The sequence below is a fragment of the Alosa sapidissima genome, chromosome 20 (assembly GCF_018492685.1).
Source record: "Alosa sapidissima isolate fAloSap1 chromosome 20, fAloSap1.pri, whole genome shotgun sequence".
NCBI classification, from domain to species: Eukaryota; Metazoa; Chordata; class Actinopteri; order Clupeiformes; family Clupeidae; genus Alosa; species Alosa sapidissima.
In genome coordinates, this window is record NC_055976.1 from 15,647,911 (window position 1) to 15,661,950 (window position 14,040).

The 14,040-nt window shown below is 45.4% G+C and overlaps 1 protein-coding gene across 4 annotated transcripts in view; it reads left to right on the forward strand.

The window, feature by feature from the left end:
- rnf130 (ring finger protein 130) overlaps window positions 1–13,772 on the forward strand; it is a 50,871-nt gene extending 37,099 nt beyond the window's left edge. For 2 of the 4 annotated variants that reach the window (XM_042074125.1, XM_042074123.1), the window contains exons 6-10: window positions 681–763; window positions 7,531–7,627; window positions 8,702–8,906; window positions 10,329–10,422; window positions 11,563–12,284. In XM_042074125.1, coding sequence (XP_041930059.1) covers window positions 681–763; window positions 7,531–7,627; window positions 8,702–8,906; window positions 10,329–10,422; window positions 11,563–11,578 — 495 coding nt within the window. In that variant the 3' untranslated portion in view covers window positions 11,579–12,284. Of the gene's footprint in view, window positions 1–680; window positions 764–7,530; window positions 7,628–8,701; window positions 8,907–10,328; window positions 10,423–11,562; window positions 12,285–12,406 lie in introns of those variants that run through there. The other 2 variants (XM_042074124.1, XM_042074126.1) reach the window with 2 other exon arrangements.
- The last annotated feature ends 268 nt before the right edge of the window (window positions 13,773–14,040 follow it).

Consider the following 14,040-nt stretch of genomic DNA (forward strand, 5'->3'; position numbering starts at 1 on the left):
GGCGGCGGCGGCGGAGGAGGTCTTGTCCAGGTTTCCTGACCAGGCTATGGATCTGTGTGAGCAGCACGGCACCAGGATGTCCTTCCCCTCTGTGGCCACAAGCCCTCTGTCAGCAGAGATGGATATCCACCCCAGACCATAAATAACACCAGCATTGATCCATCCTTCCTCCTCTCTGTGTCTCTTCTCTCTCTCTTTCTCTCCTTTCTGCTGTTCTTTCTTTTCTCCCTTTATTTCCTATTCACTCTGTCCATCTCTCCTCGCTTTAGTTTATCTCCCTTATTTTAATTCCACTCTTTCTTTTGCTTCGTCCTCTGACATCTATTATTTTTTCTCTCTCTCTCTCGCCCTCTCCCTCTCCCAGTTTACTGTCTTTTTTTTCCCCTGGCACACCCCATCTCTCAGCGACTCGCATGAACTGTGACGTGCAGGCAGAGATGTCGCCTGCCGTCGTCATGGCGACGGTGGTTTTTTCCGTGGATGGTGTCGCGGCAGGCTAACACATCTCACCTGGGGCTCGGCTGTCTGTGTGCTCTCACATTTCATAACGGCAGATTATTTCCACCATGCTTGTCCATGTCTGCATTTAAGTCTTTAGCACTGACCTACATAGTTTCCTGTTTTTTTTGCTGCTTGGCTGCTTTAAAAGCGTTATGTTGTGTTTTGCTCTTTCTGTTTAGGAGACGGACCCGGACTTCAACCACTGCGCAGTGTGCATTGAGGGCTACCAGCTTAATGACGTGGTCCGCATCCTGCCCTGCAAGTGAGTGTGTGTGTGTGTCTTATGTTTGGGAGTATGTATGTGTGTCCTGATATCGAGTATGTGTCTCCATTGCTGTGAGATAATGAGTTTGTGTGTGTGCTTGGATACCCAAGGGGCTCTTGTTGTTTACCTGCTTGCTGTACTCAGCACAGAGACCTTGTCCCTGAAGTCGACCTCAAGCACATCTCAAGGACTCTTTCTCTCTTTCTCTCTCTCGTTGTCTCCTCCTCAGACACACACAGCCAGCTTGGCTACTTGACCTGTCTGTCAGTCACTGACACAGCCAGCTGGAGAAGACACTGTCACTTTGATTCTATGACACTAAGTCTCACCCAACAAGCCCCCCCCCCATCTCTCCAGTGCCAACACGCTGTGGGTGCTACATACACGGCCTCAGCTCAGCTCCCATTCTCCCATTCAGTTCCAGTCATTAGCACCTCGTGCTCGCAACTCACAACGCAGCCAGGAGTTTGCACCAGCGCTGAATCAATGCTAGAAAACATTTAGCAGCTTACTAGGAAAAATGTGAGGGAGAGAGTGAGAAATACAGAGAGAGAGAGATATAGAGAGAGAGAGAGAGATAAAGAGAGAGAGAGAGAGAGAGAGAGAGAGAGAGAGAGGGAGAGAGAGAGAGAGGGAGAAATAGAGAGAGAGATAGAGAGAGAGAGAGAGAGAGAGAGAGAGAGAGAGAGATAGAAATGGGAGAACTGTTGCTTTGAAACCTGAGGGCTTGTTTAGGAAATAGGGTCCCGGCCATGGCCATGAATCATAGGCACAGCCGGCTCGGTGTTATTTTTAGCCGTGCTTTTGCCAGTGACCTACCAGACTGCTTCAGGAGCCCTTCACTCAAGACACATGCTTACTACACACAGACTGCCTCTCTCTTTCTCTCTCTCTGTTTTTCCTTCTCTTCACTGTCTTTTCTTTCTCTTTCTCTCATAGATACATGCTGCATACACCACACAGCAGTCTTTCTTCATTTTCCACACTATTGTGTTGCTTGGTGTCTCTTTCTGACACACACACACACACACACACACACACACACACACACACACACACACAATTCCTCTTTTATACACATACACATACACATGCATACACACTCCTCTGAAAGCCCTGGTCACCATCTGCCAGGTCCCGCCTTGGCCGCACAACTGGAAGTTGTCTTGTGCCAGGGAATGATGAATGTCATGCAGACATTCAGACACACACACACACAGACACACACACACACACACACACACACACACACACACACACACACACACACACAATGTGCCCCCAGGGCTCCTTCTGACTCATGTCAGTGAGACATGTGTGTGGGAGATGGCTGTCAGTCAGGGGCAGAGTGTGATGTGACAGCCCTGACATGTCACCCCGAGTGGCGGCTCAGTGAGAAGGAGAAAGAGAGAGAGATGGCAGCCGCCACTGCTGCCCTGCTGTGGCCCAGGAGTCGTGTGTGTCTGTGTGTGTCTGTGTGTGTCTGTGTGTGTCTGTGTGTGTGTGTGTGTGTGTGTGCGCATGTGTGCGCATAAAGTCAGAGGGCATTACATAGCTCTTGGGTGCTCCTTGTTGGTCCTCCTTGCTGCCCCCCAATCCCAATCCTCCCCCACCTTTCTTATGCAGCCCTTGCCACTAGTGTTGCACGGTGTATCGATACTAAAAAGGTATCACAATGTCTTCACGCAAAAAACAATACGATTTCCGACGTTTTTAGAATCGATACTTCCATCGATATCGATAGAAAATAATAACGTTCTGTGTCTGTGAACTGCTGCTCTCACTGCTCCTTGCACGCATCTAGGCAAGTGGGCGTGTCAATGTGATGAAAGCGCAATGTTCACGCCAGAATAACATGATGAAAGCGCCATGTTCACGCCAGAATAACATGATGAAAGCGCAATGTTCACGCCAGAATAACATTACCATAACTTGTAAACAATCTATTTAATCTTCGGTCAGTACTATTGGTAATATTTGTCATGGCATGTAGACTGCAATTTGTTCAATAATTATTGCCCAGATGTAGGATAGGCTACCCGAAATGAGCTAATTAAAGCCCACAGCATATAATACCACCAAAGCATGTTGAGTCCTAATAATAATAGCGGGTTATTGTTACGTGAGCAAATCATGTGATCAAAGAAATAGACGTAATGTAGGAATGCACACAGATATATTGCAACAGGTAATGGTGTAGACCTATCTAACGAAGACCTGAGTGGTTGGAATGTCGTACTTGTACACTGGGCGCAAAGAAGACTATCCTCACATTTTTTCCCTAAAGTTGCAACTGTCAAGGAAATCAGGAAGGGTAGACTATACTGTACATCAGATGGCAGATTAGTAAAGATTAGCCCCCTCTGCATAGCATTCAGTGATTTGCATACAGTCATTTCAACACTGACCTTGATCTAGCCTAGTTTGGCTATTTAAAGCTGCTTTATTGCCAAAACACAATGTAAATGAACTATAACAAACAATAAAGGACTTAGTCATACAAAATAGGCCTACTATTTTACTGACTATAAAAAATAATAATTATCTAGGAAGTTTAGAAGTTTAGAACCCAGAATTGACCTGAACACTACAAAAGTGCACCGAATTCAACACAAATGACTCAATACACTTGGAGGAGGTATGAGTCCTTTCTTTTCCAGATATCTTAGGATTTCGCTGTGGTATCGTTTCAGTATCGAGCATTGTGATATTTATGGCAGGTATCGTATCGAAGTCATAATTTTGATATCGTGACAACACTACTTGCCACTTAATCTACTAAACCCCTCTTCTACTGCACTTTTTACTGCACCCCCCCCCCCCCCCCCATAAACGTACAAATAGGCTGACACCAGACATAATTTCACTGCATTTCTTACATTCAGTAACTATATGCATGTGACGATAAACTTCCTTGTATCCTTGTATAGGCCTGCACACACACTACTTCACCCTCACTCTCGTCTCTCTTTTTTTCTCTTCAGTTTCTTTCTCTTTCACTCTCCTTCTTCCTCTTGCTGATTAGGTTCAACAGGGCTGTGTCAGTGAAATATACTGTATATGAATTTATGATTACTGCCTCAGTACTTTTACTTTTGAATGTACATATCAAACATATGAAAAAGAATGAGGTCATGGCTAGCTCTGTTTTTTTTGTTTTTTTTGATATTGCCGTGCACATTTTTCTTCTCTCTCTGACCTGTAGATTTATGCCTGTCTTTTCATCTTCTGTCTGTATTTTGCTGCATCGTGTAATTCAATCTCTCTGTCTGTATGACTGCATCCCAATATGACAGTTTTCTTTATCTCCCTCACTCCCTTTCTCTCTCTCTCTCTCTCTCTGTTTCTCTCTCTCTCTCTCTCTGTTTCTCTCTCTCTCTCTCTCTTCTCTCTCTCTCTCTCTCTCTCTCTCTTTCTCTCTCTCTCTCTCTCTCTCTCTCTCCCTCCTTCCCTCCAATGCATGTTGACCCCTCGCTGGCCATAGAGCAGGAGCAGTATCAGTCTAATCTGTGGATCTCCCCTAATTGCATTGAATTGCTATGAGGCCTGCCACTCGCTGCCTCAGTTGTTGTTGTTGTTTCTGCTGCTGCTGCTGCTGCTGCTGCTGTTGCTGGGCAGGGTCAGCAGTGATGCGCTGGCAGCTAAAGCTGCTGTCTGTTGTCAGATCAGATAGAGGAAGCCGCAGAAGCCACGCGAGGGGCTGGGACCTGTTCTCAGAGCAGATAGAGGGTGGGGAGAAGGGTGGGGGTGGGGGGGGAGGTGAGGCTGATGGCCGCCACTGCTGCTAATGTGACTCAGGCTCAGGAGCCTAATCCAGTTACGCTCTAATGGCCGCGGATAAAACACGCACTGGGGAGAAAATGAACAGTTGAGGGCTTTCTTCCCTTTTTGTCAACATCAGTGTAGGGATGTGTATGTGTGTGTGTGTATGTGTGTGTCTGTGTCTGTGTGAAGACGCACACATGTGATGGTGCGAAATAAACTTGGGAGGAGTCTCTAAATGGCTGCTCTAGATGCGTATCAAGAGAGTGTGATTAAATGGGTATTCGAGATACTTATCTGGCAAGGGGAGAGCAGAGGAGTGGAAAAGAGAATTAATGTCCGAAGATTAGAGGAGTGTAGGGGGAGAAAAAAAACGTGGAAGTGCATTTGGCTCTCAGCGGAGGGTTTTAGCTTTAACGAAGACGACGACTTAATATAGTCGAGAGCGAGGGAGAGAAAAGAGGGGTGGAATTAGAGCGAGTGAGAGAGAGACAGAGAGAGAGTTTTGAGGGGAAAAAAAGTAGTCACACTCTGTCATGGGACATGTTGGCCTCTTATCACATGGCCACACCCAGCGTCCACGCGTCAACAACAACAACCAGCCGTATCTCGGCCTGTCACGGCACGTCACGCCGCCCACACACACCGCCGGCGTCCCTCCCATGGGCACACCACCCTCCCACAATCAATAGCCAAGAGCGTAAGTAATGGCAGCACACTTGACCCGGCTGGGGCCATTCAATTTACGTCTTCCTGCATTACCCCTGCCTACCTACCTCCACTAACCCCCCCCACCGCGGCCTCCCTCGGGTCGGGCTCGAGTAGACAGGCTGCAACTGCTCATCTGCTTCCTGCCCTCAGGAGCAGTTCCATGGTCATTAATGACATCTGCCTAGGTTAGTCCAGTGCAGCCCAGTGGAAGGGTTTTGGTAGGCCAGCTGTAGTGGACTGGTCCAAAGCAATGCTGGCTGGCTGAACTGATCAGTAGTTTTTCATGGCGTGCAATGTGTTGTAATGAGAAATGAGAATATGAGAAATATCAGTTCACAATATCGGTCTACACATTTCAGAGTGTTGCAGGATATGCTGCAATGGACATAAATTAGCCTCCAACCTGGAGCTAGCATACTGTAAGATTTAAGATTAAGACTTAGATTAATATTTCAGCTTCCTCCTCTTACTTGTGGAGACAATTTTATCTCTGTTTTACAGTCAAACACTTTGACTTCTTCCTCCCCTGTCAGCCTGTCTCGTCTATGGTATATTTCATGCCCTCTTTAAGAGCCATTGCATTGTAAACAATCTCATCATTAATTCATAGAGCCCTTGTTTGTGTGCCGACTATGAAAGCCAATAAAGCCGCTGGCCTCTGGCTCAATGTGACAGGGCGCATGCTCTCCTTCAGGGCCCAGACAGGAACGCCTCTCATGGACCTCTATTGCTCTCTCTCGCACTCTCTCTCTCACGCTCTCTCTCTCTCTCATGCTCTCTCTCTCTCTCGCACTCTCTCACACTCCCTCACGCTCTCTCTCTCTCAACCAGGGCAGCCAAGTAAAGGGAAAAAAGAAGACTTGCAGACCCACGTCAGTGAAGCTCATCCTTCATCCTCGCTCACTCAACCAAACAACTTACAGTAGCCCCCTGTCTTTCCCTCCGCTGACCAACAGTAGCCGGCATTGTACATCTTTATAGGGGAAAATGCTTTAACTTCCCAGTCTGCCCGTGCACACTCCAGCAATAAAGTGCTGTCGGATCTTTATAAATGACTCAGTGATGTCTGACGAGCCCTCAAGCAAGTCTAAAATAACTAAACATTCTTTTGCTTTTCTCGCTCAACCAACAAAAAAAGTTGAAAAAAAAAGAAAAAAAGTTCAGTTAAATGTCAAAAAATCCATCCGCAGAATGCATCGTCCCACCTGGCTGCCTGCTTTGTATAACGAGAGCGATGAGTCGGCTCTCTTGGTCACTGTCCAGGCCGAGACGAGGCTTGCCGAAGGCACTTAGCAGAAAGAGACATTCCTTTTTAATGACATCCTCAGGTATCCTACCGTGATGCATTCCTTTAATGCTTTTGCAGCACTTGCACTTAAAGGAGTCGGGAGTAGGCCAGCGCGTTCGCTGTGTTGTTTTGTGTTGTATTAAGTGATTGCAGGGGGAGGATGAGGAATGCTTTGTTCAAGTAGCATCAGCCAAATCTGTTTGATGGATAGTCTTGGGCTTGGGGTGTACAGGGATCCCACTGCACAGCAGACAGTGGAGGATTCTCTCTCTCTCTCTCTCTCTCTCTCTTTTTTTATCTCCCTCCACTGTGCAACCTGACAGAGGTCATTTTGGCCACATAAGCAGCTTTGTCACCTCTCCCACCCCTCTGGTCAAATGGTGGCGTTGTTGAAGGGGCATGTAAACACCGTCTTCCTGCCCTGTGTGGATTACAAGCCCCTCCCTCCGCCACGCCAGCCCAGGCCAGGCCAGCTCCACTGTGCCCAACAGGGCTGTCTTTGTGCCGCCACGGAGGCCCGCAGGGATGAGGAAGGAAGTTTGAATAGCGCACTTTGATGGCCCACGCAGATCCTTTGAGTTCCTCTTTCCTGCCTGTCTGTCTCTCTCTTTTGCTCTGTGTCTGCCCGCGTTGGAGTCCTCCCCGCTGCGTCTACAAGCCAACTGACAATCGGCCCTGAGAGTCTCTCTCTCTCTCTCTCTCTCTCTCTCTCGCACGGCTTCCTCAGAGTGATTATACGCTTCTCTTCCTGTAAGAGAGAAGTCTTGTCAGGTTGTGTTGTTTGGTGCTTGGGGTGAAATGTCAAGCCCACGCTGAAAAGGAACTGTGCTCCTTTCATTTCCCATGTAGCAATGCACCCAGAGCAGCCTCTGTTGTGTTCCCAATACTGAATGGCTCACGGTCTGAATGGCGTGCAAATCATGCGTCTGCAAAAAGCGGCAACATTGTTAGACATAATGCTGAATGAGCGTTTGGTCTTTTTTTGTGTGTCTCTCTCCCGCAGGCACGTCTTCCATAAGATGTGTGTGGACCCTTGGCTGAACGAGCACTGCACTTGCCCCATGTGCAAACTCAACATCCTCAAAGCCCTGGGCATCATGGTGAGTTAGACCCCCCCCCCCCCCCCATCCCCCGTCACTCCTCATCAAAGACAGTCCGATTCTGCTGGACTAAAGTAATCACCTTGGAGGACTGTCAAGAAACAGCTGTTTGCTGTCAGCATCGCATCATCACCCCCACAAGTCAATAATGTCAATGTATAGCTGTAAGGATAGCCTTTAGTTGCCATAAAAGGACCCATAATGTAATTCTGAGAGCCATCAAGGCAAGAGATGGAGTGTGCCTCTGTTCATGAGCTGCCTTATAATGCCCCCTGCTGGAGATAAAGTGTAAATTCACATGAAAAGCCATGACTGCACAGTATTAAGGGCTTTTCAGATGGAAACCGATCCGACTTCTCTGTCCCGCACCCTCCCGCCTCGTCTGTCATCTGTCACAAGACAACTCAAAACTGAAGTGGCCGTACCGCCACCTCCAGAACTGAACATTTTTTATCTTGGAGGCGGGCAGGCAGGCGTTCTCAATTCGTGCACACAAGCGGCAAGAATGTTGGAAATGCGCCTGCCATGCCGCCACTCAAATCGCCTGCTCTACCACTTTACCGGGCAGCTTCTCATTTGAAAATGAATTCAATACTAGCAGGTGTCGCTTGTCATGTGGAAAGCCCTTTACTCTCCACTTCCACATACAGTCAAATGGGAATTTTGGTGTAATATTATTCTGTTCTGTCTGAATGAACATTGTCATTTTGTTTAGGTCGTTTTTTTTTTTATTTTGAGGCATTAAACTCTGAGAAGTTAGTAGAACTGTGGGCTGGTGACATCAAGCCATGAACACAAAATAATACAACAAAATAATTCAACAAAGACATTCATTTGAAGAAATGTATTTTATTGTTTTGGCAATTAACTGTATGGGATAATGTGTAGTGTGGGATAGACTGCCTGTCAGTGTTGAAAATTAAACCTCTTCAGGACAAAATAAGACCGCTTTTCAGCAAGTTGGGTTGCTGATCATCTTGTCAGTGTTGTTTAGATCTATTCTGGAGTGTATGTATAGTTGATTGTTTTAAGACATAATGGCCCCCTCTTTGCACACATACTGTATCCATTCAGCCCAACCTGCCTTGCGTGGACAACGTGGCGTTTGACATGGATCGGATACCACGCAGTCAGACCTCCAGCCAGCGGACGGCGCTAGTGGACCTGTCCAGCGAGACCACCATCAGCCTGGAGCCGCTGCGCCACTCTGGCACCTCACAGATCTCCTCCGAGGGAGAGGTCACCCCGCGCACTGGAGAAATCAACATCGCTGTTACCAGTAAGACACACACACTCACACACACACACACTATTGCCAAATGCTACACTTGCTCTCCTTTTCCTCTGAACTGGCTCCCTTCTCACTTTCTCAGCAATTCGCGAGTTCAAACTTCACCAGTGTTTTCTCTGTCTTCTGATAAGATTAAGTCTGTGTTGATTCTTGCTTCCTGTTTGACTCGTTGCCAAAAGGTTGTCCTGTGTGTGTGCTAAGTGCTGTGAGAAAGTCAGCACAGAGAGATCAGAGTAGCGAAAAAAGCTTAACTAAAAAGGCTGGATAAGGAATTGTTTGTTGTCATCTGATCCACTGGTATAGTGTTTAATGAGTCACTGTATACTTTGAAGGCAGAGCTACACACACACACACACACACACACACACACTTATTATGCTTTCAAACTCTATGCTTTCTCCATGCTACCTCAGTCATTTCACCTCACAGAAGGCTTGTCATTAATCCTAGTTTGTCAGCAAAAAATAAAAATAAAAACTCTGTGTCTGTGTAAGACTTGAGAGTGGCAGACAGACCCACTGCACTCTGTGGTGGATGGGGGACTACGGTGCAGACACTGCCATTCACTTGGCCTTGGTGCTCGATGGATCACAGGCAGTCTGTGTCCTCCACCATCACACCCCCCTCTGCTACTCCTTGGGCTTGTGTGTGGCCTATTCCCCAGACGCACACAGCCTGCACAGTAAGCACTCTAACCCGTTGGCAGCCCCAAGGGCTGCTGTTGGAGGATGTTCCCACCCAGCCAGCCCACCCTCCTCAGCATTCTCTTGCCTCTTGTTTTGTCTCCCTTGGTTTATGCTCCTCTCTACCTTTCTTCTTTTTCTTCTTCTCTCTCTCTCTTCCTCTCTATATTAATTTTAAGCAGCTCTATTCAGATGGTTTGAATGTTCATTCAGCAAACACACAAATGTGACACCATTTATGTCCAGGGTTTCCACACACTGTCTGTTGCAACCACTTAGAAGCTGTGTTCTGTCAAGCCGTCTCTACTGCCTACCCTTTAGAAGAGGTGTGTGTGTGTGTGTGTGTGTGGGGGGGGGCAGTGGGCGGGAATGTATTGCCTTTCTCTCCTCTTTCTGTGGGCGAATCTCGCAGTCGTGTGATTTTTTTTCCCCTAGAGGCTCCTTCTCTCACTGCTGTACACTGCCGCTCGCTGGCACTTTCTTCTCCTCACTCGCAGGCAGTGGACGCTCTTCTTTCGCTTGTCTCTCTGCCTCCTCAACTTGTTCCTCCCTCTTTGCCATCCTCCTGTCGCCACGTCAACTCGCCCTCCGATCCCCCACCCGCTCCCTCTGCCACCCGTCTTCGCTGCCAACCGCCAGGCAGATGGGGGGGGTGGTGACCCCCCGTTCCCCCCCCCCCCCCCACACCCAGAAGTGACCCCCTCCTCCTCCTTTCCTCTGTTGACAGAAGAGTGGTTTATAATCGCCAGCTTTGGCCTGCTCAGCGCCCTCACACTCTGCTACATGATCATCAAGGCCACGGCCAGCTACTCCAGCCTCGAGTGAGTGACACGACACGACACGACACGACACAGAGTAGGGATGTACAATTAGTTTTCAAGTACAATTTTGGCTTCCAATGGAAAACACTGATTATGTGGCTACATTCCGTCTTTTGACGATTTAGAAATGTACTTTTAAAGTAAGAGTTTCTATTTTCAAGTTACAGAAATAGTGCTGCAGTATGTTTCCAGAGTCATTGAGTAATAGTGTTAAATAATCTCGATTTCAATGTATTCGATTTCAAAGCACGAATTTCAAAATAATCGTGATTATGTTTTTTGCTATAGACGAGCCGCCATACTCTAAACTTGCTACACACACAGCTAGTTCCAATTATCCTGAGAAATCCATGGTTGAGCTCATTGGTCACACAGGCTGTGCCTTAGGTCCCAGGGAGTTGAAACTCAACTTATGATGCTGTCTAAACACAGTTACCCATTACCTCCCTTCACCTGCTCCCGGTTCAGTAGCTGACCAGATAGCTGACTAATCCCTTGTGTGCTTCCACTGGCCTTAATGATAAATTTAGCAGCTCTGTGAACCTAAGGCATCAATTTGTAGTGACTTGGTGTAACTTCTAATTCTAACATTAAGCATGCACTATAATGTGTTAACTGATTTGTGTGCCTTGTTGCTTCAGACAGTTCTCTTAACATAAAAAGGTTTTAAACACTCCAACCACTGTTGAAAATTGTGATATTTTTACACTTAAACTTTACAGAATCTTTTGTTAGAATGTTGAAAACTCTCTTGCTGAAGGGTTAAGGAATGCATGTTGTTTACTCAGACACTTAATTCATAATTCAAATGAAATGTTTGTAGACGTTCTGTAAATGTTGGGTTCCAAAACACTATATCCTCCATTTTAATGAATTTTCATAAATATTTTTTTTTTTTTGCATATTGTTTTCCAAGTAATTTCAGTAGAACTGTAATTGGGTATTGTTGTGTGATTTATCTATACTCAATCAAAACAACACAACTGCAATTTTATTGATATTACCTGAAATACATAATTAAGTGACATGACATTTAACATTTCTAAAAAAGGAGATATAGCGTTTTGGAACCAAACTCTTCAAATGTGGTTACTATTCCAGATGCTCATGCTCTTGTGTTTTCTCTCTCTTGCTTTCCAGCATGGAGGTGGAGTGAAAGAAGCCTGTCAATATTTTGAAAAATGAAGCCTTCCTTTCGGCACAGGCTCCCACTGTCGCTATTTTACTGTGCCATCTTTTGTGCTGCTTTTCTGAACTTATATCACTGTGCCTATTTTTAGATGTTTGAAATGAAAGCTTTTTGGATCAATTAAACATGTCGATACCCTCTGTACATTGTCTCACTGTTATTAATTTTGCCAATTAGCATGTAAATGTTTAAAAAATGTGTAATTGGAATTGATATCCATACCTTTGTGACAGTGACTGTTATGATATGTTGGAACAATTGGATATGAAGGCGGGAGGCCATTGAACAGATACCAGTCACAAGGTTGACTGCTTCACGTGTCCTTGCAATGCACAATGTTGCCACTGGATGTCACTTTTGGCACTTGTCAGACAGGAAGTACATTTGTGAGGGGCCATGTTCTTACTACAGAGGAAATGGGAAGTTAAGTTGTATTCTACCCAATAACAGCTTCATCCAAATACAGTCTACTCGTTCCTAGTGGTGAAAATAATACTGTGTAGTAATAAGGAAACCTTAAAAATCAGGTTTTGAAACGGTCTCTTTGATAATTGTGACCACAAATACATTTCCATTTGAAGTATATTCTTAATGTTGCAGGTTATTAATGCATCATCCTTCTGTGCATCAGTTTGTGTACTTTTTTCTGTGAAAATAAATGATTTCTTATGTATTCTGTTGAATTAATTTACTTAATTATTTATTTGAACACCTACTCTACATTTTCATTGTTAATACAATCTGTGTTGCATACATATAACGTTGTCCCTTAATGCTTTCTTTGTCTTTATGCAGGTGGACATTTTTTCAACCGAAATTCTCTGTCACCACGAAATGTCGTTTGTGAGATGGAGCTTCCTGATATTCAGGCCTCCCTGGACCTGTACGACGAGAACAAGTCGTGAGATTCAGACTGGTACCCCAGCCCTTCACAACACCCCTAGACCACCTCGATTCCCAACCCAACTCCGCCACCGTACCTCTTCAATTCGTCCCTGCATTCCCCCGTCTGGTGATAAGGCCTCGACAGGATGACAAAGAAAAACCCGACACCGACAACAGCAAACTCGGACTTTCTAAGAGTGCAGAATGTAACTGCTAAGACCATGAGGTGGTTTGGGGCTGGTTTTGTTCACCCGAACGGGATTCAGCCTTATCAAACACACTCAAAACTCCTCTACAAACACATAGCTGAAGATTTTTCGACCTCTCTTCTTCTCTAGAATACTTTTTCTTTGTTCGCAAAAGACTCGTTTTCTGTATTCTGTTCCTAGGTGAGGGTACTGTTGAAAGTGACCTTTGAGTTCCTCTTGCTCCATACATCAGTTCCAAAAACAAAACAAAACAAAATCAGCTCTTGGATTTTTGTTTGTGTGTTTTAAAAGCTTCTTGCCTCTGTGTACCTTAGTAATTGATTGTCCTCACTCTCTCTCTCTCCCTCTCTCTCTCCCTTCCCTTCCCTTCCTTCTCTATCCAAAAAGAAGCTCTTTGTTTTTACTGATGGCAGTGTTAAGAAAAAGGATGCAAAAACAGACTGAGACTGTGTCTATGGGCCAGCTGGCTGTATTGTATTTTGTGTGATGGTGATGACGGGGGGCCTTGCCAAGTTGACTCGTGTGTACTTGGCCAACCTCTCTCCACTCTCTCTATTCTACTCATTTTTCGAGATGAATGGAGGGGAACAGGGACATCACTAATAACTAGAAATCAGCATTTGGGACTCTGAACAAACAGCATTACCCCCTCCCCCTTAGCAACATCAGAGTTTCTCTGTATATATATATATATATATATATATATACAAAGAAAAGCATTTTAAATGTGTATTTAAAGAGATGCTAATGAAATACCCTCAGCGAGTATGAATCTCCAGTGTGTCTCCTATATGGGGACTTAGTGTATATATATATATACGGTATTTGCATATATACATATATATATGTATGACTATATATCTCAAGTGGCCTCTACGCGCTGTTTGTCCTTCTCGTCGTTCCCGGAGAATGGGGTGGAAGGGAGTCCTCTGTTCCATGCTGTCTCTTTGTGTTCCTGTCTTTGTATCTGATTTTGGGATGAACTTGTGACCTGCTCAACATTGGTCATGGTTGTGGGCTAAACATGTTACATACTGCCTCAGCATTAAACTTCTTATAATTGCCTACCAGTGTCTCAGCCACAGCCTGATCTGTTTTGCAGGGCTCAACTGAAAGCTGCAATGTGGTAATGCAAATGGATGTTGTTAAGAAACAAGTGGACACAGATTATTGAGACACTTTGTGAAAGCATTAGCCTACTTTGGAGACTTACCATAAATAACATGTAACGTAACATATCGTAAATAATATGGTGGCATACTTCAAGCTATTCAAGGCTGTTTTCAGTAGGCATCATTTGTTGTGTTCGTTTGAAAAAGTCAGTTTATAAAAAAA